The 26,748-nt window shown below is 42.0% G+C and overlaps 2 protein-coding genes across 4 annotated transcripts in view; both read left to right on the top strand.

Annotated features, from left to right (window-relative positions):
* Positions 1–15,057, top strand: part of tspan37 (tetraspanin 37) — a 16,606-nt gene extending 1,549 nt beyond the window's left edge. The window contains exons 2-7 of the mRNA XM_083633657.1: positions 1,169–1,360; positions 1,573–1,647; positions 1,845–1,943; positions 12,653–12,805; positions 13,091–13,174; positions 13,682–15,057. Coding sequence (XP_083489783.1) covers positions 1,169–1,360; positions 1,573–1,647; positions 1,845–1,943; positions 12,653–12,805; positions 13,091–13,174; positions 13,682–13,759 — 681 coding nt within the window. The 3' untranslated portion in view covers positions 13,760–15,057. The remainder of the gene's footprint in view (positions 1–1,168; positions 1,361–1,572; positions 1,648–1,844; positions 1,944–12,652; positions 12,806–13,090; positions 13,175–13,681) is intronic.
* Positions 15,058–20,392: 5,335 nt separating this feature from the next.
* elavl1a (ELAV like RNA binding protein 1a) lies at positions 20,393–26,720 on the top strand. 3 transcript variants are annotated; one of them, XM_083633929.1, is made up of 6 exons: positions 20,393–20,582; positions 21,167–21,270; positions 21,937–22,090; positions 22,259–22,306; positions 22,747–22,972; positions 23,256–26,720. In XM_083633929.1, the coding sequence occupies exons 1-6, from the start codon at positions 20,414–20,416 to the stop codon at positions 23,581–23,583; spliced, it is 1,029 nt and encodes a 342-aa protein (XP_083490055.1). In that variant the 5' UTR covers positions 20,393–20,413; the 3' UTR covers positions 23,584–26,720. The 3 variants fall into 3 exon arrangements, with proteins under 3 accessions (XP_083490055.1, XP_083490056.1, XP_083490054.1); XM_083633930.1 differs by lacking the exon at positions 22,259–22,306; XM_083633928.1 differs by lacking the exon at positions 22,259–22,306 and having other exon boundaries at positions 20,411–20,582; positions 22,702–22,972.
* The last annotated feature ends 28 nt before the right edge of the window (positions 26,721–26,748 follow it).

Raw genomic sequence — 26,748 nt, 5'->3', positions numbered from 1 at the left:
GATGTCATCAGTGATGTCATCAGTGATGTCACTTGAGCAATTGTGATGTCATCAGTGATGTCATCAATGAGTGTGTTTACATGCAGCAATAAACAGTTTATTAGCGGATTTCTGGAGTTACCTGATTATTCAAATGGTCATGTAAACAGCATAAACTGATAAGCTTTATCCGTTTATGGCCGTTATCGGGTTATGAATAAACCGATAAACATACCTAGGTTTTTGGCCAATAACCTGTCTTTTGAGTGCATGTATACAGCGTACCAGGTTTCTTCTGGGTTTATACATCTGCGCATGTACAAGTTGCATGTAAAAAGTTGAATTACCGCCGCCTTCTGGAGAGAAATCCGACTAATTGACTGAATCATGTAAACCCGGGTTTTTCCTATTGTCGGATTATTAAAGTGCATGTAAACGCAGAAATCTGATTATTGCCATAAACTGATTACTCACAGTTATCAGGTTATTGGTGTGCATGTAAACGCACTCGTCACTCGAGCAACTGATTTCCCCAACTGTGTTGTCACTCAAGCAGTCGAGCAACTGTGATGTAGTATGAGCCGATGGCGCACAGTTGCACGATGGTGCCTAGGTGGGTAGGCGGTGTCTGTCAGTCACAATTTTGGGAGCCCGCAGAGCGGGCGATTTCCATAACTGCAGCCATGGTGCATCATCTCCAGAATCTCCACCCTATTCCTAGTCTTTATAAATGTGCATGACAACTTATAACAAGGTTTATATTATATAAGTATTATAAAAGTAGGGGACATAATCAATTATAAGTTCAGCATTCATAATGCTTTAGATCTCCATGACAAAGTGACAAGTGTTTAAAAAAATAAATAATCTTTTTTGTTTTACACTTTACTTTACTTGCAGCCAGCAAACATTGCTCATAAATCCTCATAACTGTGTTAAAGTATCATACGCTGCTAATAACCTTATAGTGCTGTCACTTAAAGCTCACAGTCATGCTGCGTATTATTGATGTTTATTATAATACATTATGTCCAGCACTTATAAACCTTGTTATAAGTTGCCATGCATGATTAGAAACATTTATAAAGCCTTATAAATGCATTATAATGTCTTATGAATGTGCTCGTAATGCATTATAGACATGAGCTTCATGTTAATTTTGCAATTGTTACCATGTTTCTTTTCCCAGCTGGCAGGCCTGATGGTGGGCCTGAGCGGAGTCTACCTCCTGCTGAGCTTCAGACAGAGCAGCTTGTTCTTCTCTCACACCTACATCGTCCTGCCAGCAGTCCCTGCTCTCACCAGCGCTGCCTTCCTATTGGTCGCTGGAGGCCTTGGCTGCTGGGTGTCAAACAGGAAGTCCGTCTGTCTACAGGGACTGGTAAGGCTGTGTGTGTGTGTGTGTGTGTGTGTGTGTGTGTGTGTGTGTGTGTGTGTGTGTGTGTGTGTGTGTGTGTGCGCGCGCGTGCATGTGTGTGCACGTGAGTGTGTGTGCATGCACATATGCATGTGTGTGTGTGTGTGTTGCATTATGAATGCAGGCACCTGTGTGAGCCTCAGTGTTTGTATATAATCAAGTGTTTTCTTCAACAGTTTGTGTATCTGCTGGTTGTGGTACTTTGTCTGGAGAGCACAGCGTCAGCACTGGCCTATTTCCACTCTGGAAAGGTATGAAGGTATCATCCAAACCTCCATGATAGTAACCAAGACAGCTGGATAATCTCGCGAGATCTCGTGAGAGCACCAGCAGATCATCTGGCAGCATCAGGTTACCATGATGCAGGATAATGATAATTTTATAATTTTGAATTTCCAGATCATTTGGGAAAATTGGAAAACGTTTATTTGATTCCCGCTCTGTTTAGCTGGATTCAGAGATGGCGCCCTTCAGGGGAGTCTTCCAGAGATACACAGGCAGCAGCCAGGATGCCGACTCAACTGCTGTGGATGCCACACAGGAAGAGGTGTGTGTGTGTGTGTGTGTGTGTGTGTGTGTGTGTGTGTGTGTGTGTCATAGTCCATGGGCCAAGGCTGAAATTTTGACATATCGGTACCACCTGAGGTGACCGCACGATTTTGTTATTTTTGTCTTCCTACATGTCTCTAGTTTATATTTTGGTATGATAACCCTTCCGATTTGGTAGCTTAAGGATAGTTATCACTCTGTAAACAAACCTACCCCAATATAAATGACAAGACCCTGATTTCATCATATCTCCTAAACCACACATGATACCACAGAAAATGTGATGTCTACCCCTATGTTTTCATGGGCAAGGATTACAATGACACCATATACAACATCATAAACTGTTCACATGAATAGTTAATGGTGAATTCAGTGGTGTTTTGGTGAATTCAGTGGTGTTTTGAGAAGGATACAATGCAATTAGTCCATGGGCCAATGGTGAAATCGGTACCACCTAAGGGGACCGCGCAATTTTTTTTATTTCTGTCTTCCTACATGTCTCTAGTTTATATTTTGGTATGATAACCCTGCCAATCTGGTAGCTTATTGATAATTATCACTCTGTAAAAACTACTCCCATATAAATGACAAAACCCTGATTTCTGTGTATTAGTCCAGATGATATGTGAAAATCATGTTAACTTTTTCATAAAAGCATGAAACTTGGTATGCATATAGTTTGGGGCCCCATAAATCTTCAGAAATTAAGCCATCACAAAAATGCCTCGTGGTGGCCATTTTAATTCCGCCATAAGCTAATTATGTAGTTTGCATCATATCTCCTGAACCACACATGATAACACAGAAAAGGTGATGTCTATCCTTATGTTTTCATGGTCAAGGATTACAATGATACCATATAGAACATCATAAACTGTTAAAGTAACTAATCAATGGTAAATTTAATGACGTGATAAGGAAATCATAGTTTCTGATAACTGATGCTATAACCTCAATTCCATGACCACTCTCTGGCTAAGATTTTTTGATGAGTAATTTGACTTCTATGGGCCTTTTGTTAAAATAGCCCCCAGGTCCCTCCCAAACATCCTGGGACTTTCTGCCAGATGGCCAAATCCAAGATGGCCACTGGTGCAATCTTGAAAAATTTACTTTTGAACTAGAGCACCTAGAATAATGTATGAAGACACTTTTTGGTGTAAGCCAACCACAAAGAATCTGATTCTGACACCGGTTTAACATTCTGACATCATTTTGACCCAGAATTCCAAGATGGCTGCCATCCAGTAGCATGAAAACTTAACTTGTGAATGGCAACATATACGTATGTGGTGTTTGGGGTTTACCATTTTTAGAGTAAGGAAGGAGATTAACAATGGTGAATTATAGCTATTTTAATTGCAAATACATGCCTACCAAACATGGTTTAGTAATGACAATTATTGTGTTTTGAGGGTAATTTCATAATTTAGTTAGTCTCGCTGGACAGCCTCCCCTCCCTACCGGGAGAGGAGTCTGGCGCCACGGAAACAGGCAACTGGGAGAAGCCCTCCCCTGCTCTACAGCTGCTCCCCATTGGAGCGACTGTTTCAGTGGCTGCCGGATGTCCGCTCCCGGCTTATTACAAATTCTGTCATTGGCTCCGACCACGTCAATCAGAGCAGCTTCCACTCCCTCCGCCGTGTGTGTCGCTGTAAATAGTGCCCTGCCGCCTCAGTGAAAACAACAACGCTAACTAGCTAGCAAGCTAACGGCAGAAACCTACACGCTAGCTCGTTGCTACACGCTGAAAAGGGCAAGTTGGATTGTTGTAAACTATTTTCCAAGGGCACTGCCGCTAAGCGCTGCCCATCGCAATCCCACTATGGAGACCTGCGGCGCCAGACTCCTCTCCCGCTAGGGAGGGGAGGCTGGCCAGCGAGAGTATGGGATAGGTGAAGGTGAATAGCCTATGTCCATTGTCCAACAAGTTTTCTCAATTAATTTCCCTTGCGATGTGATAAGTTTCTCAGTGAGTTATAGTTGATTGCCTCACTGAATTATCTGCTAATACCCAATTTTAGCAGCAGAATTTGATGTCCTGGCGTGGCACGTCCGTGTGTGTAATGACATATCCAAAAGGAATTTTACTCTTACGCTGCGCAGCACAGAGATTATGGTGTGCTCAAGCGCAGCGGGGTATTTAGCACGTAAGAGGTGCTTTTTTTTTTTGCGCGTAAGAGGTGCTGCCCCGTATTCTGCGCAGAAACGCCTGGTGTGGCATGTGGCACGCCTATGTCCAGTAAAATTAAAGCGTTAAAGAGCGCAAACCAGACATGGGACCAAGTCACTTTGGTCCAAGTTTCAAGTAAGTCCCAAGTCATTTGGTCCAAGTCTCAAGCAAGTCCCAAGTCATTTTGTTTTTTGCAAGTCAAGTCAAGTCACAGGTTATATCAAGTCAAGTCAAGTCGAGTCCTTAGTTAAGGCAAGTCAAGTCCCAAGTCTCAAGTCACTTCCCCCCCTCCCAAGATACTAGTCTTACCTTGCTTTATAAAGACAAAAGACACAGTACAGTATTAGTCTGTCTGTCTAATACTGTAGTGATATTATTGACCAATTTATCTAACCTGTTCAAAAAGTATGACAAATGAATTAATTAAGCAATATAGCATGAGAGCAAGTGTGTTGTGGCGAATATATCCCGCTGATCAGCGGGATATATGCCACAACACACGCTGCTCGAGTGCTATATTGCTTTTATAAAACGGTTTCCAAGTATGATAATATAAATATAATAATAATACTATAAGTCCGACTGACATGGCATTCTGATAGAGTCAGTTGAAACACTACTGTAAAGGCAGGACCTCTAGCAAGAAGATAGACGTGCGGGTGATTTGATTGGATCGTTCTGGAGACTGAAGTTGACATTGGCCAATCCTGGCGCTTGCTGAGAAGCTGAGAGCTTTCTGGAAACCCCGACAGGCAGCTCGAGCGCAGCACTGCATTCTCAGCGCTTGCTGAGAAGCTGAGTGCTTTCTGCAAAGCCCGACACCAACTAACGTTACGGGGTTAAATGCGGGGTTAAATGCGGGGTTAACAGCCTTTTTTTTGCAAAGAAGACATTAGCCCGCATCTATTCTTGTACAAAACATAATTTTCTGCGAAGTATTAGTAAAGTTATAAGCGAAGATCGATTCACAAGGATCTGACAGCTGTCTCCGCCATTTGTTTTTTTTGAGGTAAGCAAAGGCTTTTAGTAAGAGAGTTGCCATGGCAACCAATATGGACTCGGTTACTGGAATTATACAATGGCTGTGAACCAATCAGATTGCTTGATTTGAGAGAGCCGTTTTATAATTTATATTATAATTAAATAAATGAAATCAAACCAAACAGAAGTCAAATAACTGTATGCTTAAATAACTACTAATGTAAGTGCCTTCTCCATGGGAAAAAAATCCAGTGAGAGGAGTGTGACTGACAGCCAGTCATCCAATCATGACAATGCCGTAAGGAGGAGCATGAGTGAGTCATCCAATCATGACGATGCCATTTCCAGCTTGCACTCACACAGGGACGTGCACAGATAGACCCCCAGGTGGTGCCAAAACTGCTGCCTTTTTAACCTCTGACTGTGCCCTTTTTGCAAGACACTTCCAGTGGCCAACATGACTATCTTTCAGAGGCTGTAGCAGACTCATTTATAAAGCTATAGTGACGATACTGATAGCATCATGAAACTAGAAGACCAGACCGAATGCATCCATTGGTAACAACCGTCATGCTAACCTGTAAAGTGTTACCTCAGTATTTGGCTTTGTCTGATGATTATATGGTTACTGCTGGCTGTACAACAAATTGCTCCTCGGGGTCCGGGATAATAAAGATGTGAACGTTTGAACCATAAAGCATGTGATATGAAGATGGAGAAGGAAGTCCAAAGGGCGACTCCACCGAACCTGCTGACCAGGGGCGGTTTTAGCATCAGAGCTTTGGGTGGGCTCAGCCCACCCAAAGGTCATGGACCACTGAACCCCTAGGGGGGTCCGGGGGCATGCCCCCCCGGAAGAAAATTTTGTACAGTTTCAAGTAAAAATGGATCAAACTGGCGCACTTTGAGATCAAAATGAAGAGACTAGATCGATCTATGAAGAACTACACACATCAATATCTTCTTTACCGTTCTGTGGTTTTACAGCAATGAAAAAATAATTGTTTCCCTATATATACTATATATATTCTGCATACAGGTTACTATATGGTAGAATTATGCTTGCATAAATAATACCAAAATCACTTCAGGGGAGTTTCAAGTAAAGTAACATTTTGCTTTGTAGGCAAAACAAAAGTAAAATTAAATCAAAAGGGAACTTCCTAACTTATTGGCTGGAATAATATTCCGACAAGATAATAATATACTGTAAGCACTAAAGCAGGAGTTTGCAGTCAACTAGTTGAAATTAATATGTGGCAGTATTTGTGGGGGTCAAAATCTATGTAGGGTGTACCACCACAAATAGATCAGTGTATGGGAAACACTGACTATTAAATTGTGTGACTAGAAAGACACCAATAAATCTGAGAAAATGTACTTTAATTTTTAACAACAGCACTACAACGGTGGCATTACAAATGGTATTATGAAATTATTGTGTGAAAAAACAAGAATGCCACTTTTTTCATGAACTTTAAGCAGAAAATTAAAAAATAGTTTTAAAGCAAAAATAAATAATAAATAAAGATAATTTTAACATTGGCTCAACCAGCCCATCTTACTGACCACCAGGGGTCCTGGTCCTTAATCCCTTTTTATTACTCCCATGCCACTGGTACTGTACACAAACAAGGCTGTTTAAATATCTGCCTTGCACTCCCTTAGAGCAGGGGTGTCAAACTCATATTAGGTAGAGGGCCGGATTTGTTCAACTGAGACCTCATGGGGGCCGGATTTTTTTTTTACTAAAATCAATTCGACTCATTTACCCATTTACTTCACAAAAGAAATACTGCTCTTTCCATTTCTCTTGAAACTGCCTGCATTCCGTGTCAACCTTTCTCTTTTTCGACAGCATCTTGTTCAGGGGCGGACTGGGATCATAATTCAGGCTGGGCATTAGATACCAAGCAGGCCAGGCCGATACGGGGCGACGCGCGTGCCGGCGTCAGAAAAATTTGGGCCGTTTAAAGCTCAATTTGGGCCGTTTGAAGCCAGATTTGGGCCGTTTGAAGCCCGATTTGGGCCATTTGAAGCCCAATTTGGGCCAAGTCCAATTTTACAATGAGATGCACCCACTTTAATCCTGAATAAAGTAATAAAACCACTAGTAAACCAGTAGGCGGCGCCTGGCCTGCTGTTCAGTGAGTGGCCTGACTGCGGGCACAATTTTTTTTTTTTTTTTTTTTGCAGGCCAGGCCAGGCCAGGCCACCAGGCATTTGCCCGACGTGCCCGATTATGCAGTCCGCGCCTGATCTTGTTGATTCTTTTGGTTTTTGGTAGGTAGCTGAATGCGCGATTCAATTCCAGCATGGCATCATGGCGGCTTTGTTTACACCTGATGACCTACTGACATACTTCCTTGTAGTGCAGGTTAATTAACTTATGAATGAACTCTTAGCTTGCTTATTAGCCACACGTAGTTCATGATAATGGGGTGCGAATTTAATAATAATAATAATATATATATATATATTTTTTAATATTCCAAAACATCTCGCGGGCCGGATGAAACCTGCCCGTGGGCCGGATCCGGCCCGCGGGCCGTATCTCTGACATCCCTGCCTTAGAGGGAAATAACAAGCCTGTAAGAACTTTTATTGAGATACTGAACTAACATCACAGCAAGACATAAGTGATGCCATGCACGCATGTTAAGCTATCGTCATCATCACATCAGACAGGCTGTGTAAAGCAGCCACTTCCGATTCTGAAGGGCTTAATTTCATTCAGATAACAAGGGACCCGTTTGAAAATGTTTGTCACTTATGCCCATATGTTTCTCAAAAAACATCACATCCATTTACACCCGCTTACTGCGAGCTAGCATGACATGGCTGGCTGGTGCCATGGTAGCCTACCTACCTTCCTCCAGTCCACCTGTTTGTCTGGCAGGCACAGCGACAAGTTCTTTTGTTTAGCCTACGACAACGTTACGTGCTAATTTGCATATCAATATGCGCTAATTAAGTAACTACTAACGACTCTGACTGCTCAATGCTCACCTCAGTTTCATTGATCATGAGTGGGGAGAACGATTGTGTGGACTGTGGAGGACCACTTCGCTGCTGTACTGTGTGTGTGACCTGTGTGAAGTGATGTGGGATTAGGCAGATAGATGGAGGAGGGAGCGCCTGCGCAGCCGCGGTTCTAGAAACTTTTCGGGTGGGCTGAACCCCCCTAAATTTTTGTCTCAGCCCACCCTAAGAACATAGAGGGGGGGGGGAAACATGCACACAGCGCATTGAGTGTAGTCAGAAACTGCTACTAATGACCACCATGGATTTGGAGAGGGATTTAAAAAAAAAAAAAAAAGTTTTTTTGCCTCTATTTTTTTGGGTGGGCTGAGACTATTTTTGGGTGGGCTAAAGCCCACCCAAAAACGGCCTAGAACCGCCCCTGCTGCTGACAATGTCACGGGCTGTGAACTTTACACCACAGGAAGTTTGTTTTTCAAGTTGAACAAATTTGCCATGGAAGTTCAGATGAGAATAAAATTAAATGCTAAGAGATGAAAATATTATGGGTGAAGATGTAACTCAAAAGTAATTGCACCATAGAAATGTTATCTAAATGTAATCAAAAAGTACAAATATGGAGGGGGGTACGGTAAATATGGAAATCTAAATATGGAATCTAAATGGAATCTGAAACTACTACTAGCCTACTTCACCCTGACTGTGAGATTAGATACTGTATGAACTCCTTCATGCTGGCTATATGCAAAAATAATAATTAGTATTATTAGTATTAGTATGTTGGTGCTTAAGTTAAGTTATCCTTTATTTATCCCCATGGAGAAATTCATCCTCTGCATTTGACAGATCCTCTACTTAGAACTAGGAGCAGTGGGCAGCCGCAGTGCAGCGCCCGGGGACCAACTCCAGTTCTTTTGCCGTTGCCTTGGTCAGGGGCACCGCAGGAGTATGAACCCTAACATACATGTCTTTGATGGTGGGAGGAAACCGGAGCACCCGGAGAAAACCCACACAAACATGGGTAGAACATGCAAACTCCACACAGGAAGGACCTGGGACGGAGCGGGGTTCGAACCCGGGACATTCTTGCTGTGAGGCAACAGTGGCAACAGTGTAAAGCACTGAGCCACCGGGTGCTTTCTCTAACAATAGGATCTTGTGATCAGAGATAAGAATCAGATCCTCATATCGTCTGATGTCAACACATTTAATTTATTAGTTTACAATTCACAATTCATTAACTTGCTGACTGACAACTTCCCCACAGTGAACACTGTATGGGTCACTGACTGCATTTTACAACAAGGGTAAGTCTGTTAGCTCTGCTTCCTTCATGCTGTCCATGAAAGTGTAAGAAAGAAAGAAAGAAAGAAAGAGAGAAAGAAAGAAAGAAAGAAAGAAAGAAAGAAAGAAAGAAAGAAAGAAAGAAAGAAAGAAAGAAAGAAAAGAAACTTAGTTAGTTATAGGCTAAATTTTGGCGAGGGAAAAAAAATTGCATTGCCATTTTCAAAGACGTCCCTTGACCTCTCACCTCAAGATATTTGAATGAGAATGGGTTATCATGGGAACTTGCATACCGGATAACTTTACACAGACACTTGAACACGTTGAACAAGTTAATATTTAATATTTAAACTGATGAACACAAACAAGTCATCCAAGTCATTACGTCTCAAGTCAAGTCAAGTCCCGAGGCTTTAACTTCCAAGTCCAAGTCAAGTCTCAAGTCATTCAGTTTTTGTCAAGTCAAGTCGCAAGTGATTGAAACAGGGACTCAAGTCGACTCAAGTCCAAGTCACCAAGTCTCAAGTCCCCATCTCTGGCGCAAACACTAAATTACCGCTTTTGCGAAGATAGGGCCCCCGGGTCTTGCAAGAATTTGGTCACCTTCTCCTCTCCTGCAACATGGGCTGATTTTAAGTCTGCAATGAGTTCATCAGAGGCAGGCAGACTATAGGGTGCGGAGGGTTGGTGAGGCCAGGTCAAATGGGAAGGAGTTGAACTCATGCATGCAGGCATGGCTCAAAATGGATGCGAAAAGGTGCAAACACACCAGACTCTGAAGTGACGAAGCATCTGGAAGCGCAGCCAGTTTCATTTTGGCGCACTTGTTAGCACATTAGACCGTTCAGTCAGACCAGCCGTGATGCGGCCGGCTCGCCCCATGCAGAGATTGTTTCTGCGTCTGATCTATTTTTGTGTGAGACCCGCGAGTGATTGTGTGAAGCCAGATAGGAAGTCAGTACAAGTTGTCACCGGCGCGGAGCAAAGCAGTGCGTCTGGTGTGAATGGCTAGGGTCCTGCTCAAGCTGAATTTACACACAGCGGCACTTTGCGTCTGCAGCATGACAATCATCTTCCACCCTCCTCCCTGCATGCATGCTCCAACCCGCTCTGACTGACTGGTGGCGACCATTTATGGATTTCGTTTTCACTCCCTCCGTGTCGAATGTCTATCTCAAATGCCTGTGCCACTGTGAAACAACAACATCAACAATGCTAGCTCGTTGCTACATGCTGAAAACGGTTGGATCTGGATTGTGCAATAAAGCAGGCCTGCTTGATACTTTTGGTGGATAGTTGTAAAGGTAAACAGAGCCTTTTACTACCTGGTGAGGAACTCAAGGTAGGAGCTGCTGAGATGGAGTGGAGCGCTCCAAGGCAGTGATTGACCTGGTTGTGGTCAACTTGTAAACCTCCACGAGTTGCTGGAACATTGTGTTTTTGATGAATGTGTGGCTCATCTAGAAGCTCTATCTGCAATCTGTAGGGCTGCAAGAACCCTACATCACTCTCGTTGACATGGGCATGATCTAGAGGATGGCAACTCCATCTGCAAGAGATCGGCAGACACAAGATGGCACCCCATACAAGTGGTCGGACTATGTCCACAAGGTGTCATCCATTATCCTTGCAGCCATGGTGATGTTGACATATCATCTGTGTGATCGACCGGTATGACACAGCATACTTGGCTAAAGATGATCTATCTAATGATAGATAATCATTCAGAATCTATAGCGAGGCAGAATTCAATCTGATCCTATGCCATGTTTTAAGTGGTCATTATTCAATTATTTAAGTTACAGCTAATAAAAATAGCTTATTTTAGTTATCTTGTCATACATTCATTAAATATTTTACTGCAAGAAATCCTGGGGGTAGTTGGTATAGCAGTACCAAGGTAAAATGGGGGTTGACATTAACATCTTTTCAGTTAACATAATTCTGAAATGACTCCCAAAACATCCACCATTGTTAATCTCCTTCCTTGTGGTAAACCCCAAACGCACAGTATACCTTCCCATTCAAAAGTTACATTTCCACAATACTGGATGGCAGCCATCTTGGAATTCTGGGTCAAAATGATGCCATAATGTCAAACTGATGTCAGAATCAGATTCCCCATGGTTGACTTACACCGAAAAGTGTCTTCATACATTATTCTATGTGCTTCAATTTTTCAACATGGCGCCAGTGGCCATCTTGGATTTGGCCATCTGGCAAAGAAAATCCCAGGATCTTTAAGAGGGACCTGGGCGCTATTTTAACAAAAGGTCTATATAAGTCAAATCACTCATCAAAACATCTTAGCCAGAGAATGGTCATGGCTTTGAAGTTATAGCATCGGTTATCAGATACTGTCATTTCCTTCTCACAACGTCATCGAATTCACCATTGATTAGTCACTTTAACAGTTTATGATGTTCTATATGGTATCATTGTAATCCTTGACCATGAAAACATTGGGATAGACATCTCCTTTTCAGTGTTAGCATGTGTGGTTCAGGAGATATGATGCAAACTACATAATTTGCTTATGGCAGAATTAAAATGGCCGCCACAAGGCATTTTTGCGATGGCTCAATTTCTGAAAATGTACAGGGCCCCAAACTATAATCGTACCAAGTTTCATGCTTTTACAAAAAAGGGAACATCATTTTCACATATCATCTGGACTAATACACAGAAATCAGGGTTTTGTCATTTATATTGGGGTAGGTTTGTTTACAGAGTGATAATTATCAATAAGCTACCAAATCGGCAGGGTTATCATACCAAAATATAAACTAGAGACATGTAGGAAGACAAAAATAACAAAATCGTGCGGTCACCTCAGGTGGTACCGATTTTTGCCTTGGCCTTGGCCCAAGTGTGCCCCATATTGAAGACTGATAGGTTTGCAGGAGTCTTTTGCAGAGCACCTCATTCAAGCTGAACCCACATACCCATTGTGTGTAAAAGTACAAACACATGCGCGCGCACACACACACACACACACACACACACACACACACACACACACACACATACACACACACACACACACACACACACACACACACACACACACACACACATACACACACACACACACACACACACACACACACACACACACACACACACACACACACGCACAACTTCCATCTCAATGAGACATGTGAGCTGAATCAACAATATCTAAAGAATTATTGTTGAAGTTCTGATATGATTTGTTTTCACTCTTCGAGAGATGTTTTATTGTACTGTATTGATTTAGTGTTTTGCACTTTGGTCCCTGCTAGTTGCAGTGCTGTGGTATCCGTAACTACACAGACTGGCTGGAAACACCCTGGTTTAACCACACCAGAGGACTCGGAGTTCCTCACAGCTGCTGCAACTCCACCTTCCGCTCCTGCAACGGAACCCTGGACCAGCCGTGGCAGCTGTACCCACAGGTAGACAGTTTAATTTGCTTGAGACTTGACTTGATGCATGAAGAGAATACTTGAGACTTGACTTGGGTTCTGGTGACTTGGGACTTGTATTTATATGGAATAAGTGTATTTACTGAAACGGATTATAGAAATCAAACTCAGGATGCACCAAGTTTTTAAACTATTAAAATGATATTGCCTCAATATTTAGTCCTTAATATTTGTCGTATAGATATTTAGTTTTAAAATGATACTGGACTCTTCTTCCTCTCTAGCCTTTTCAACCTCTATCTCTCTCTCTTGCAGGGCTGCCAGGTGAAGCTAGAGGAAGCCATACTGTTTGTGTTGAGTCTCATCATCTGGTCCTCTCTGCCGGTCATGTTGGTAGAGGTGGGACACACTGCTTGTGGGATATTTTACTCTGTATCCACTGCATGCAACCCACGTTGTGCATTCCCCCGCAGCTGGGAATCAAACTCTGAACCTCTGGCATGGGAGGCGGACGCTCTAGTGAAGAGGCTAAAAACCATGGGTCTCTTGAGGTCTTGGGGAGTGAGGTTTACTCCCTGCACAGCACTACTGGCTACCATTACATGATGCACCTGATGATCAGACAACGTTTTTTCATAATGTGAAGGTCCCTACAGGGGTTTTCAAAGTCTGACTGAGACTGTGAACCTCCCCTCAGACAAAGCTTGGAAAGCCATCTACACACACTCAACAATTAATTTTCAACATTTTCAGAACCACTGCAGTATGCTTCTCACAAATCAGTACTGCATCTGCAGTTAGATTAATTGCACACTCTCGTGCTTTGGTACTCAATATTTGGAATTCATTCATTCATTCATTAACCAGAATTCTTCTTTTCTTTCTCTCTTTCTGCTTTTCATGCAGGTGTTTGTATTTGTGACGGTGGCCCAGTTGATGACAGACCAGCCCTTACTGGAGTATCACATACTGGACAGACACTAGAGGCACTGTAGGCCAGTTAGTGGTGTAAACCATGCACAGCACACCCTACACAGGATGTGTGCACTGGTGTGCACCTTTTATTATTATGATAGTGGGGTCATAGTTGGTAAATATGTATGTTTATACCATGGTCTGGGTGAATACTCGATTCTGATTGGCTGCAAGGTGTCCATTAAAAAGTGATATTGTACAGTGATAATGGACACCTAGCTAAATGGTCTGTTCACCGTTCATATCAATGCGCCATAGTTTCATCAGTGTTATCAGGAGAGCAGTTTGAGCTCTATACCCCCGTTAAGGGTTAATATGACAATTTTGGATGTTGAGAAAAAAATTGACTCGGTCAAAGTAAGTATTTAAATCACCCCTGTGTGCTCAGTTTATCAAAAATAACTCTTATTTACAATTTTGATTTTCGTTTCGGAGATTTTTAACCTCGCGTCACCAGGCTCTTCTCGGCGACAAAGAGGATATTTCCCTCGGCTCGTGCACGAGCGGGGGCGAGCCCTTAGAGAGAGAGAGAGAGAGAGAGAGAGAGAGAGAGAGAGAGAGAGAGAGAGAGAGAGAGAGAGAGAGAGAGAGAGAGAGAGAGAGAGAGAGAGAGAGAGAGAGAGAGAGAGAGAGAGAGAGAGAGGCATGCATGCAGTGCGAGCCCCCGCTGCACTTTTCACTTCCTGAAACTCTTCGCTCTTAAATGTTAATATACTTGGCCAATACGTATCTATCATACAAAATAAAGCAAGCAGCCAAACGGTAATGTCTTCATTTAATGTAGAACGCAAAACATCGTTAAACCTGCATTCCTGTGATGAAGTTAACGTTTGAGTCGGCTTTAAAACGGAGATTGGTGCAGGTGGGAGGGACTATTTTATTTCGTGGAAGACTGATTTACAGTATGAATAACAGACATTTAGCCATTTAGATTGCTTTATTTATTACACATGGAAATATAAATGACTGGTCTTATTGTTTTGTTGGCAAGTGACCATGGTATAAGCGGGTTAATGCCCTTCGAGGTGTACATTATCACTTTTTAAGGGACTTCGCGGAGGCAAACCATCCTCGGCTTCGCCTCGGACGGTTCACGCCTCCGCGTCGTCCCTTAAAAAGTGATAATGTACACCTCGTCGGGCATTAACCCTTACTTATTTATGTTTTCTTGGGAATATACTACTGTCTATCTTATGTGTTTTTATGACACCTGTGTGATCTGTCTTTTGGATGCATTTTTTTATTTTTTATTTTTATGTCTGTGATTGAATATCTGTTTTTGCTGTGTGCACATGACCAACCCAATTTCGCACTTGGGGATTAATAAAGTTAATTCAATCTACAATCAATTCCTTGTTCCCGAGCTGTATATTCCCTTGTGGCCTCTCAAAAGCCCCATCATGTCATGACAGCTGATTGAGATGGGCCTCAATTGCACTATGTGTAGCCTAACCGCGTTGTGTAGTCCCCCGCAGCTGGGAACCGAATTCAGATCCTCTGGCATGGGAGGTGGAGGCTAAACCCCATGGGCTAAACCCATGGGCATCTGTCACTAGAGGGTCTCTTGAAGTAGGCTATCAGGGAGCGAGGTTCAAGTTACTGCACAGCACTACACTGTTATGCACATCTTAAACATGAAACTACAACTACTACACACCATTTGGAACAGCAAAGTGAAGAAAAGGTTTGTTGTGAGACAACTCTATTAACCAATTTTGTAAAATAAAATGACAAAATAATTGCATTCTAATTTTTGTTTTCATCACTTGAATTCAAACCAAATAATGAATTGTATTGCTTTGAGATCTCAAAGTTTTTCCTCCCTGATCTTCCTTTTAACCAAGACTTGTAGTTCTTATCTCACAAACGTCGGACCCATGGATCTACCGCATCTGTGCATCGTGTGCAATGTGTGCACAATGCACATCTTCTGCAGAGGCGCGACCATGGGCGCGATGGACCCAGAAGCCAGTGGGCGTGGTATTTTTCGTCATAGCACAGCAGTTCCTTGGTTTCTTGATCACGAGAGGGGAGGACTTTGCTGTGCCTGTGAGGTGAACGCTGAACGTCGTAGTCGCCACCGAGAAGGAACAAAATACACGAAGAGCAGAAACAGCAACCCCCCAAAAAAGCTGGTAAGAACAGCAACATTCACAAAACGTTGCTAGATGCGCTGTCACGTCAATACGATATCAGTTGGCTGTCAAAGCCGAACGTCTGCCATGCTGGTTTGGAGGCCCTTAGAGCATCGGCTATGCTATCTAGCTAACGCTAGTGGAGGCCTGTAGCAGGCCGCTGGGTTTTAGATGTGTGGGCAGGATTGCAATGATCCGACGCTCTCCAAAATGGGGGCGCGGTGCATCACCAAAGCTACCCCGACAAGAAGCAGTCACTTCTCTTAAGGTTAACATGTTTACATGTTGCGAGTGATGTGTCAGTCTCAGATACTAACGTTTGATTAACGTTACTATATTACGTTTTGTGTAATTGGGACATTTGTTTACGACTATTAGCCAACGTTTATAACCTGAGGCAGAATAACAATGTAGCAGGCTAGCATACTAACGCTAGGCTTAGTAGGCCCCCATAATTATGCTGCCTTAGTGAGAAAACGCATTGTAATGGAATAGGGTTTGCTGCATTTTGTTGTTGTTGTTGTTGTTGTTGTTGTTGTTGTTGTTGTTGTAGAAATAAAGCAGTAACAGAGCGGGACAGAGAAAATGCGCATCAGGCATGCCATGTTGATTTAGCGGACTTATCGTTACATGCGTGCCAGCTAAACGTAGCTTTATAGCGGTACGTATTTTACTGTCCAACATATAGCTACAAACAATGCATCACATTCACATGTATCTATTTTTGACATGGCTTCAATCCTTCCCACCCTCTAACGCAGGGATATTCAACGTGCTTTGCCCGGGGGGCACTTTTGAAAAAAATGACAGGAGGCCAGGACCGTGTTAATCATCAAACTTTAATGAACAATCATAATATTAATATCATTATTCTTTCGCTGATTGTAGGTTTTTGGGGTTTAGTCTGATCATTTTAACGTTTAAGATTTTTACACTGACTCTGCCATGAACGCACACAGCATAAATCTGAACCACCAAGCAGAAAATAAGTAATTAAAGCAATAATCAGAGTGACAATGCAAACACAGAAGTTCAATATATATAAACCATATATTTGAAGTACAATGAAAACCATTCACCAAAGAAAAATGTCCTAAGATACAGGCAAGTCCAAATAATCAACCAAACTACATGTTATTGACAAAAACTGAGTTCAGAGTAAAAACAACAAAAGTTATAAATTCAGCTTGTTCATTCACTTCAATTCAGTTGAATTCTCAAATCTGTCCCTTGTCCCAAACAAATCAATGATCTCTCCAAAAAGAAAATGAACCAAACATGTCTGACCAACTGACCGATCAGTGTACTTTGTGCACACAGGATAATTATTTTGGTTAATTTAGTTAAGTGCATACAGTATAAGTGCCTGGACAGACTGGCAGGCAGCAATATTTCACAATTTAGCTGGAGCTCAGTCAAACTTTATTTAACGTTAGTTTTCACTGTAAATTAGAAAATGATGGGGGGCCACCCACATAGATGGTCCCCGGGCCGCAAATTGAGTGTCACTGCTCTAACTAATAATAATAATAAGAAGAAGAAGAACTAAGCGCCACATCTCAGCAACTTGAGTATCAGAAAATTAACTGTTGCACTAATCCTGCAATTACAGTAACTTACTACCTAACAGCAGAACCTAAAGGGATACACCACTTTTTTTTTAAAGTTTAGCTCATTTGCCAATTGCCACATCCCCCCCACATAGCCAAGATACCCCTTGCCTTTACCGGCATTGTCCAAGCAGTATACAGTGAGATACAGTCGTAAAGTTAGTAATTATCGCCATAGAATGGAGGCCAATGGTATCGCTGTTAAAAATCCGCTAAAACACACATCTCACGGCGCTGAAATACATGTTGTGCTTCGGGGACTCACCACACAATGAAATATCAATCCAAAATGCACGTAGCGGTGTTTTTGGAAGGAAAATAGACAGCCGGCACTACTTTACAAACATGGCCGCCGGGCGTACTGATCTCACACTGCACCTCAAAGCACCATGGAAACGAATGTAATCAAAACAAAGGACAACTGCGATAGCTACTAATCATGGCGGACTTCGTGAGAGAGGATGATGACGATTACTACTGGACAAACCAAGACCCCGAACTTTATCTATTTGAACCAGAATATACTGAGGAAGAACTACAGGCTTTAGAAGCAGAGCGGGCAAGACGAGAGGCTGAGGCAGCTGAACAGCCGCGTGGCCGAGGGGATGGACTGGTGGTGTAGATGTGGAGCATGCCGGCTAAAATAAATCAATCAGTTATTAGTTATGGAGTTGTCTGTTGACCACTACACATTTTGTTAGTTTAATGTTATCCTTCAAAAAGCAAGAATACTTCTGTGCTGCTCACTGCCACAATGTTTGTATTATGATATACAGATGTTGATTATCTGCGTGCAAAACTGGCACAACGTTTGCACTTCCTACGTAGGCTTAAACTTTTTGGAGTGTGCACCAAAATCATGTCAACATTCTATAATGCTGTGCTGGAAAGCCTGATCAGATATGGCATGACGGCATGGTTTGGGTCTCTCACAGTCGAGCTTAAATCTAGAATTTTAAAAATGGTTAACACAGCCATGAAAGTGATCGGCAAGACCGACCCTTCTCACATTTTATTTTCTGAATATGAGTTGTTACCTTCTGGCAGAAGATTCAGAGCCAGCAGATACAGGAGAAACCCCTACAAGCTCTCCTTCCTCCCCACCTCGATTGCACTTCTTAACAAACAGCCTGCTCTTCCCCCAGGCTGTAGTAACCCATAGTTTGTAGGTGGAGGCACTTTAAGTAGGAACGGTAATCTTAGCCCCATGTTTTACCTTCCTATTTTATTTTATTTCTTTTACTTTTCATTTAATCTTATTTTAATGTTTTATTCTTTTATTCTTTTACTCTTTTATTCTTTTATCCATTATCCCCTCTGCTGGTTTTGTTTATTGTTGATTTTATATTCTTTTACCTACGGGTATGTATGATTTGAACAAATTGTACAATAGGGCTGTGCAATTTCATGTCTCAGTTGGCATCTCCCCACTGTGTGCAATGCTGTGTCTGTTCTGTTTGTGTTTACTTGTGTTTTTGTAACAGCAGATGTGGCTATGCGCACTTTTTGCCCAAGACAAATTTCCCTTCTGGGACAATAAAGTTTATCTCATCTCATCTCATATTCATTGGTTGATTTTGTTTTATCCCCACTCAGCCTCAGGAGCAGTGAAGTGTCTTCATGGCAGTTCGGAGAGGACACAATAGGTACATGAAAGTGAGTATTAAATAACAAATTTTACAGTATTACATATGGCCTCATCAGCTGTATACAGTATGTATGTCATCAGATAAAAAATGTAAGTGTTGTGTATCGACAGAGACTGAAACAATTGATCCAAATTCTAATTTTGTAGCAGGCTACAGTGTCTACCCTACTGTTACCTCACCACATCATTCAAGACAATTAGCTGAACGCCGTACCGTACCTTACCTTCATTCTCATTTGACACTGAAAATAGGAGGCAGAGCCTAGTGATAATTGAATTGTTAATGATGCTATGACTGTACACAGTAATGGCGGGGATACACCAGAAGCATCTCCATCGCGGAAGCGGCGCGGCGGAAGTTTCGTTTCGGCGTCCTTGTTAACGGGAGACCAATCACACCGTCCATCTCGCATCCTGCAGCTAGAGTTTCCACGTCTGGTCTATTGTTGATTTTTGATGCGGTTCAGCCAGGCATGAAGTCAGTACAAGTTGTGACCGGCGCGGAGCCATCGCAGAGCAAAACAGATGCTTCTGGTGTGAATGTCCTGCTCGACGTTTCTGTGATGCGCTGCGATGGAGAAGTTTCTGGTGTTTCAAATTTCCAGGCCTAAGAGCTTAATTTGGATAATTTTTTTGCTGGTCCTGATCATTTAGTAATCTTTCCCCAAAGCAAGGAAGGCATTGCATGGAAACGCACGCGCGCACGCACGCACGGCACGCGCACACACACACACACACACACACACACACACACACACACACACACACACACACACACAAACACACAATCCTGCTCCCACCAGCATTGCCCATGTTTACTGGTTTTAATACAGGAGTCTCATTCATCCTCTAAGGCCGTCTGTCTTACCCCACCAGAATACCCAATCACAACCCTTCTCCTGAATGAATGGACCTCTTGTCAGGTTGACCACAGGACCAATGCCCTTTTTAAGCCTGATCCCATTTCAGCCACCACTGACTGTCCACTAGGGCACACAGAGGAAGTGACGTAAGGCCCTTACACACCGGGGTCGCCCCCCCGTGTGATTGATTCGCACATCAATAATATTTTTCAAGTCTATATCCAGTCAATGCAATCATGCATACTAACGGTGACATTTCGCTGAGCGATATTGCGGCTTTTATTTTTTCAGACCAAGGTCGATTTTTCAGACCTCAACAGAAATTCCGACATGTACACACCTGTTGTGGGGTACTTACCATATTTTGTTTTTTGCCCCAACTGGCTAACCTGCAGGAGGTGTATGACATGTCAAACGGTTACGAAGACCACATGGGAGGGGATGAGGGGAAGGATGCCAAGACCAACCTGATCGTGAACTACCTGCCTCAGAGCATGACGCAGGACGAGCTGCGGAGCCTCTTCTGCAGCATCGGAGAGGTGGAGTCCGCCAAGCTCATTCGAGACAAAGTCGCAGGTATGCTACTCCATATCCCACAATGCATTCTGGAAAACAGCATTGACGGACAGACCATCTTGTCGCTTGACGCACTCAAGATTTGTTTGGATTTGTTTTGAATGGCAAGGGATTCATATTGCAGCCTACAGCGACAATACAGTTGGTGGGAACAACCTCTGAAAATATTCATTTTGGTATTCATTTTGGGTCAATTTTATAACTTTCAATTTGAATCTTGTTCCCTCTGAGGTTTGGCATTATCAGTAGTCATTTCCATATCACTTGTATATTGGCAGGATAAATACAGGACAGTTGTTGCTAGTTGATTTATTATGTAATTTTTAATTGATAGATATCCCAATTTGTTTTTCCTATTGGGTTAATCAAATTCTCACTTTCACCACATAGACTTGTTTTGTTTATTATTCCAACCGAACCAATTCTGTTTAATTGAAGTCAATTTCTTTGTTTCTTTGTTTGTTCCGAGTAGCATGCAATGTTTAGATTTGTTTTGTTTAAATATTTATTTGTTCAGTATGCAGATTTTTTTGAACTATACAACGTTTTTTGTTTTATTTTATTGTTTTCTTTTTTTTCTCTAGGCCACAGTTTAGGGTACGGATTTGTTAACTATCTTAACCCTAGTGATGCAGACAGAGCTATCAATACACTGAACGGACTAAGGCTACAGTCTAAAACTATCAAGGTAACGTGCAATAAGGTGTTCTACAATTCTCAACCCAAAGATGTCATGTCATGTAACTCTCCTGTGGCTCCTGTGCTGTCCACTACCTAGCTAGTACATGTCAGCCCAAGGAAGTGGTACTGTTTTGATAGCTCACTTACTGCCCTACCTAACAGTATACTGTTGAGTTTTCATTTGATCTATTTTATTTGGTGAATTCTATCTGATTAATTATCAAGTCTTTCATTCCTAAGGATTACTTTACTTCAATTTGATTTTTTTGTTGCTATGATTTTCTTGTATACTGACTGCACTCATTTTCAATCGGGCCAAACTCAAACCTAGACCAGCTGAATTCGAGTTTGCTTATAGGATAAACAATCAGATAATTTTAACCCTGGTTTTCTGTATTTGCACTATTATAGAAGGATATGTGAGTGCATCTTTTAAATACTTAAGACTTATTATTTTGACATTTTAGATAATTGTAACTTCATTGTCATGACACGTAACCTATTTGCCTGTTCAGCGTAACAAATGGTTTTCAAATCTTCTCGAGAGCAAAATTTTGAGTGATTTTAGGCTCATTGTTAATTCATACAAAATAATTGTTTTTTGTTTGCTTTTTGCCTTGTTTTTGTGTGTTGACAATGGTTTAATGAAGCTTTTGTCGCCTCCTGTCGCCAGGTGTCGTACGCTCGCCCCAGCTCCGACACAATAAAGGATGCCAACCTGTATATCAGCGGCCTGCCCAAGACCATGACCCAGAAAGACGTGGAGGACATGTTTGCCCGCTATGGACGCATCATCAACTCACGTGTGCTTGTTGACCAGGCTACAGGTATGACAGGAGAATGAAGAGATCTTTTACTGTTTTTATTCTCTTTACCAACAGATATATCACCTATTCTGAAAAAATGGTAGCAGCATCTGTTTTGACATGAACAACCACCTGAGATCAGCTGTATTTATTTTGAAATGTCTGCTTTTGTGCTTGGCATTTTTAAAGGCTTGTATCCAGAGTTTGAAACTAACACCTCCCAAGTGCCAAATACTGGTAAAAAGTTTATTTTCTGGATAAATCAATGAACGTCACCTGCCACACTGGCTGGCAACTTTTGGGCTTTTGGGGGTGACTTATGTACCACATATATACAACCTTTATTTTTGCCTGTTGTCAAACATTGATTGTCCCTGCTTCCCACCATACACTCTCTGTGAGCCTATCAAAGCAAAGAATCTGTATCAAACAGGCTGTAATGCTGGCGCTACACAAGGCAACTGTGTTTACATTTCTGTTTGTCTGCTGCATGGATGTTCATGTAGCCTAATGTTAGTAGAAATCCATGCAGCAACACATTTACCGGCATATTACATATTTTGGCCAGTAACAATTATTCCTTGCACTTATTTTTTCCTCTTCTTCTTATTTTCGGACACTGCTTGCATCAGAACAGGGAAGTTCCTCTCAGTCACGGGCTGCCCTCTCTTGTGTAGGTCTGTCACGTGGAGTGGCGTTTATCCGGTTTGACAAGCGGGCAGAGGCAGAAGATGCCATCAAAGACCTGAATGGCCAGAAACCACCTGGAGCCTCAGAGCCAATCACAGTGAAATTTGCCGCCAACCCAAACCAGGTGAAGAACACCCAGCTCATCTCTCAGCTCTACCACAACCAGTCCCGACGCTTCGGAGGACCATTACACCACCAAGCACAGAGGTTCAGGTGAGCGCAGTTCTGATACAGCAATTACAAATGACTTGAGCACACAGGCAGTCTGGTCGATTTGTGGGAATAATTCGCCTTGTTGGAACCAATAAATCACGACTACTTTTGCTTTATTGGTTGCTATGCCAGCTGTAACTAGGAAGCTTGTTTGAAATCGGTCCTATTGTCTGGCATTATGTAGAACGCTGCAGTATAGTCAAGAGCGGAGTAATCACAGTGTAAAACAACCCACCCGTGTATTAAGTGCTTTTATTCACAATTTATCTCTTCTCCTTGCCAGGTTCTCGCCCATGAGTGTGGATCACATGGGTGGCATGGGAGGCGTGGGCGTTCCTGGGGGCTCTGGCACCCAGGGCTGGTGTATCTTCATCTACAACCTGGGCCAGGACGCCGACGAGGGCATCCTCTGGCAGATGTTTGGCCCCTTCGGCGCCGTCACTAACGTCAAGGTGATCCGAGACTTCAACACCAACAAGTGCAAGGGCTTTGGCTTCGTTACCATGACAAACTACGAGGAGGCGGCCATGGCCATCGCCAGCCTCAACGGCTACCGGCTTGGAGACAAGATGCTGCAAGTGTCCTTTAAGACCAGCAAGGGCCACAAGTAGAGAGAGCTGGACGATCAGGAGCAGGAGAGAGACAGACAACCACCAGGCTTTCGTTACAGAGAGTACAACCATAAGTTGGCAAAGTTTGGCACAGCAATTTGGTTTTTAGTGTATTATTTCTGACTCAAAGCAGATGGTCACTCTTCTGCGTCTTTGTTGTCTACAAGAAAGTGTCTAGGCACAGCCCCCCTACCCCCTCTGCTTTAGCTCTTTCCTTCCACCCCCCTCTTTATACTCATTTGGGGCATGGCACACTAAATATAGTTTTAATTTTTAGGGAGGGGAAGGGGAGGGCATGAACCCCAAGATACTCTGACCAATTTCACGTTTTGAAAATGAATGACCTGTAAAGCTAAAATGTCCTTATGTGCCGCATGTACATTAGAGTCACTATAGGGACTAGATGAGAGGATTCAGGCCTGCACATGTTTAGCAAAAGGCTGTTAGCAGTTCACTGGAAATGGAGAGTGAGTACCGGAGGAAAACCCTGCACACTGCTCAGACATTTCGCTCCATGTTTTGTGTTGTGTAGAACAGAAAGAATGAATGAAAGAATTTCGCAAGGAGGCAGTGGTTGTTTCTTTTTGGAAAAGCAGTGCTCTGTCCTGGACTCTGGTCCCTATGTAGAAATAGATGCCTTAAATGATCATCCAGTAGATAGAGCGACCATGCCACTCACTATGTCTTGAGTCAATCTAGGAGCAAAGCACTTTGAACTAATCTGTTTTAGGCTACTATGAATATCAGTCTTTTAACTCCTCTGTTTTAGGCTACTATGAATATGGGTCTTTTTGATGCTATCTAGTTTGCTTCCCCTCCTACTAAGATGAGAGTTTTAAACATGGCAGACTTTGCTCTGGAGGGGAAATGTGTTTTGTTTTGGTAATCCATGTGGGGGGCGTGTCTTATAAGTTGTATCTCAGAAAAGAGTCGTGTTGAAAACGACCCCCAGTTGAAGAGTAGGGAATTATGATGGACCAAAGATGGAGAGATTTGATTTTATATCCCAGATGAATAATCTGAGCAGATTTTGAGAAGGCAAATTTACGTGTTTGAGTTTTTTTGAAGAGGTACTAAGGCTATATCTAACACTGACCGAGAGCATCAGCACTCTGGGCTCAGTTTGCAGCCCCCCCCCCCTTAGTTTTCTTTTGAGTTACTTTGATTTATTTTAGTTTGATTTTTTTTCTCTTTTCCGAGGCATAGATTCATAATTGTTAAGTTAAAGACTTGTTTGAATAACGAGTGCTTATCTCAAGTTTGTGGAGAAATGAATGGCCTTTGTTAATGATTTCAGTTTTAGATTTGCTTTATTTGCTTTATTTTCTTTTTGTTTTGATTGTTTCACTTTCAACATAAACACCATTAAATTTTATTTTGTTTTGCTGAAAGTTTTGTTTGGTTTGTTTATTTTTTATTTGCATTTGGTTGAGATTTGTTCTGTTTTTTAGTATACGGTAGTAACAATGCTGCCGTACAGATACCATATCCACCTTCAGACATAATATTTGACCACATATCTGGATTCAAGTAGTTTTCAGTGTTTTGATAGGTTACACAGTTAAATGGGGCACCTGTATTGTGAAATGCCCTGTGCTTTCTGGAAAGAATCAGGCCATATTATACACGCTGTCAATATACTGGAGGCTGTTACACATTGGAGATCAGCTTAGATGGCTGGAAGATTGACTGTATGGACCAATGCCACTTGAGACACGATATGAGATACCCGTACATAAACACACAGGAAGTTTGATGTCCCTTGAAGCAGCATTTTATAGACTGCCAGTTAAGTGTCACCAAGAATTATGAAGACAAGATTTTGGCAAATATAAGATGGTTGTTGGTACTTATGCATGCCCTGTAGACGCCAGCTAGTTATCTTGTTTATGATCAGTCATGAAGTTAATGTCAAGAACTTTTTTTTTTTTTTTTTTTATCCGGCCGAGTAAATTACTTCTTGAAATACCCCACTGCTGAGGGAGGGTGATTGCATATGGGTAGTTGGTTCTTCAGAGAGTGGAAGCAAGCATCCAGGTTAGCCCAAGCACAACTGGATACATTGTTGTATATCAGCAGTGTTTGGTTGGTTCAACACCCAAAATAAGGATAGGCTGTTTACTTTAAACACTTACAGTGCTTTTCAGCCCAACAGATTGTTCTGATTTTTGTCTGTGTGGCGGGGTTAATGTTTTAACAAATGAAGTCAATGAAACATCTTGTTTCACCATTTTAGAAACCATCAGAGGCATATCACAATTCTATTTCTTAAGACTGATCAACTCAACAAATTATGCTGCCTTGTACTTTGAGTTGGTTGAAAAGTAGAATAAGATTGACAACATTCTTCTAGTTCATTCTAGTTCTCAAAACATCTTGAAAACAGTTTCTTTACACTTTACATTGTTCTGTATAGGCCTTGGTCTTTCCTTCTAAATTTGTGATCTAGCTAAGAGAGATTGGCCAATCACAAATTGGACAGGAACCATTATTTGTGATTGCAAGTAGCAAATGACTGCTGAGGTCCAGTATCTGCTCTCACACGTTTTAGGAGTTTATTTTTAAACTGGAATAATTTCTTTACTATCCACTGACATCAATGCCCATTTCATATTTCTGCCCCCTCTTACAAGAGTGTACCTATTATAAGCTTCAAATTGAGGCCTTAAAAGTACTATTTAAAAAAAAAGATAATTCGTATCCTTTTTGTGTCGCAATTCTTAACTTTGTGCAATATTTGGTGATTCTTGCTCAAAGCAGGTAAGATGTGAAAAGACATTTAATTTGTTTTAGTCTTGACTGTCATGCTTTTTTTGTTTGGAAGTATTTTCTACTGACTTGCTTACAATTTTCTCAGAAGACCAGTTGGTGTTTCATGAAAGATGGTTATTTTAGTTTTGGGGGGCAGTCCGAATGACTGTTCTGCCTTAATTTATAGAGAATTGGTGCATTTGACATTGGCAGAGGAGGCACAGACATAATTTATTTGACAATGTATGCGGTTATAGGTGTTACTTGTTGGAGTGTTTTAATGGTTTATTGATTTTTATTTTCATGGTTTTTGAATGGACACCTCAAGGTGATGTCCATAAACTGTCTTCTAACATTGGATCGTTTCAATAAAACATGGAGGGTTTTCAGAATTGAAAAGGGAATCTTTGCATG

This window comes from Poromitra crassiceps (assembly GCF_964638095.1).
Source record: "Poromitra crassiceps genome assembly, chromosome: 3".
NCBI lineage: Eukaryota > Metazoa > Chordata > Actinopteri > Beryciformes > Melamphaidae > Poromitra > Poromitra crassiceps.
The sequence above is the reverse complement of the archived record's forward strand: the minus strand, read 5'-3'. Positions and strand labels throughout refer to the sequence as shown.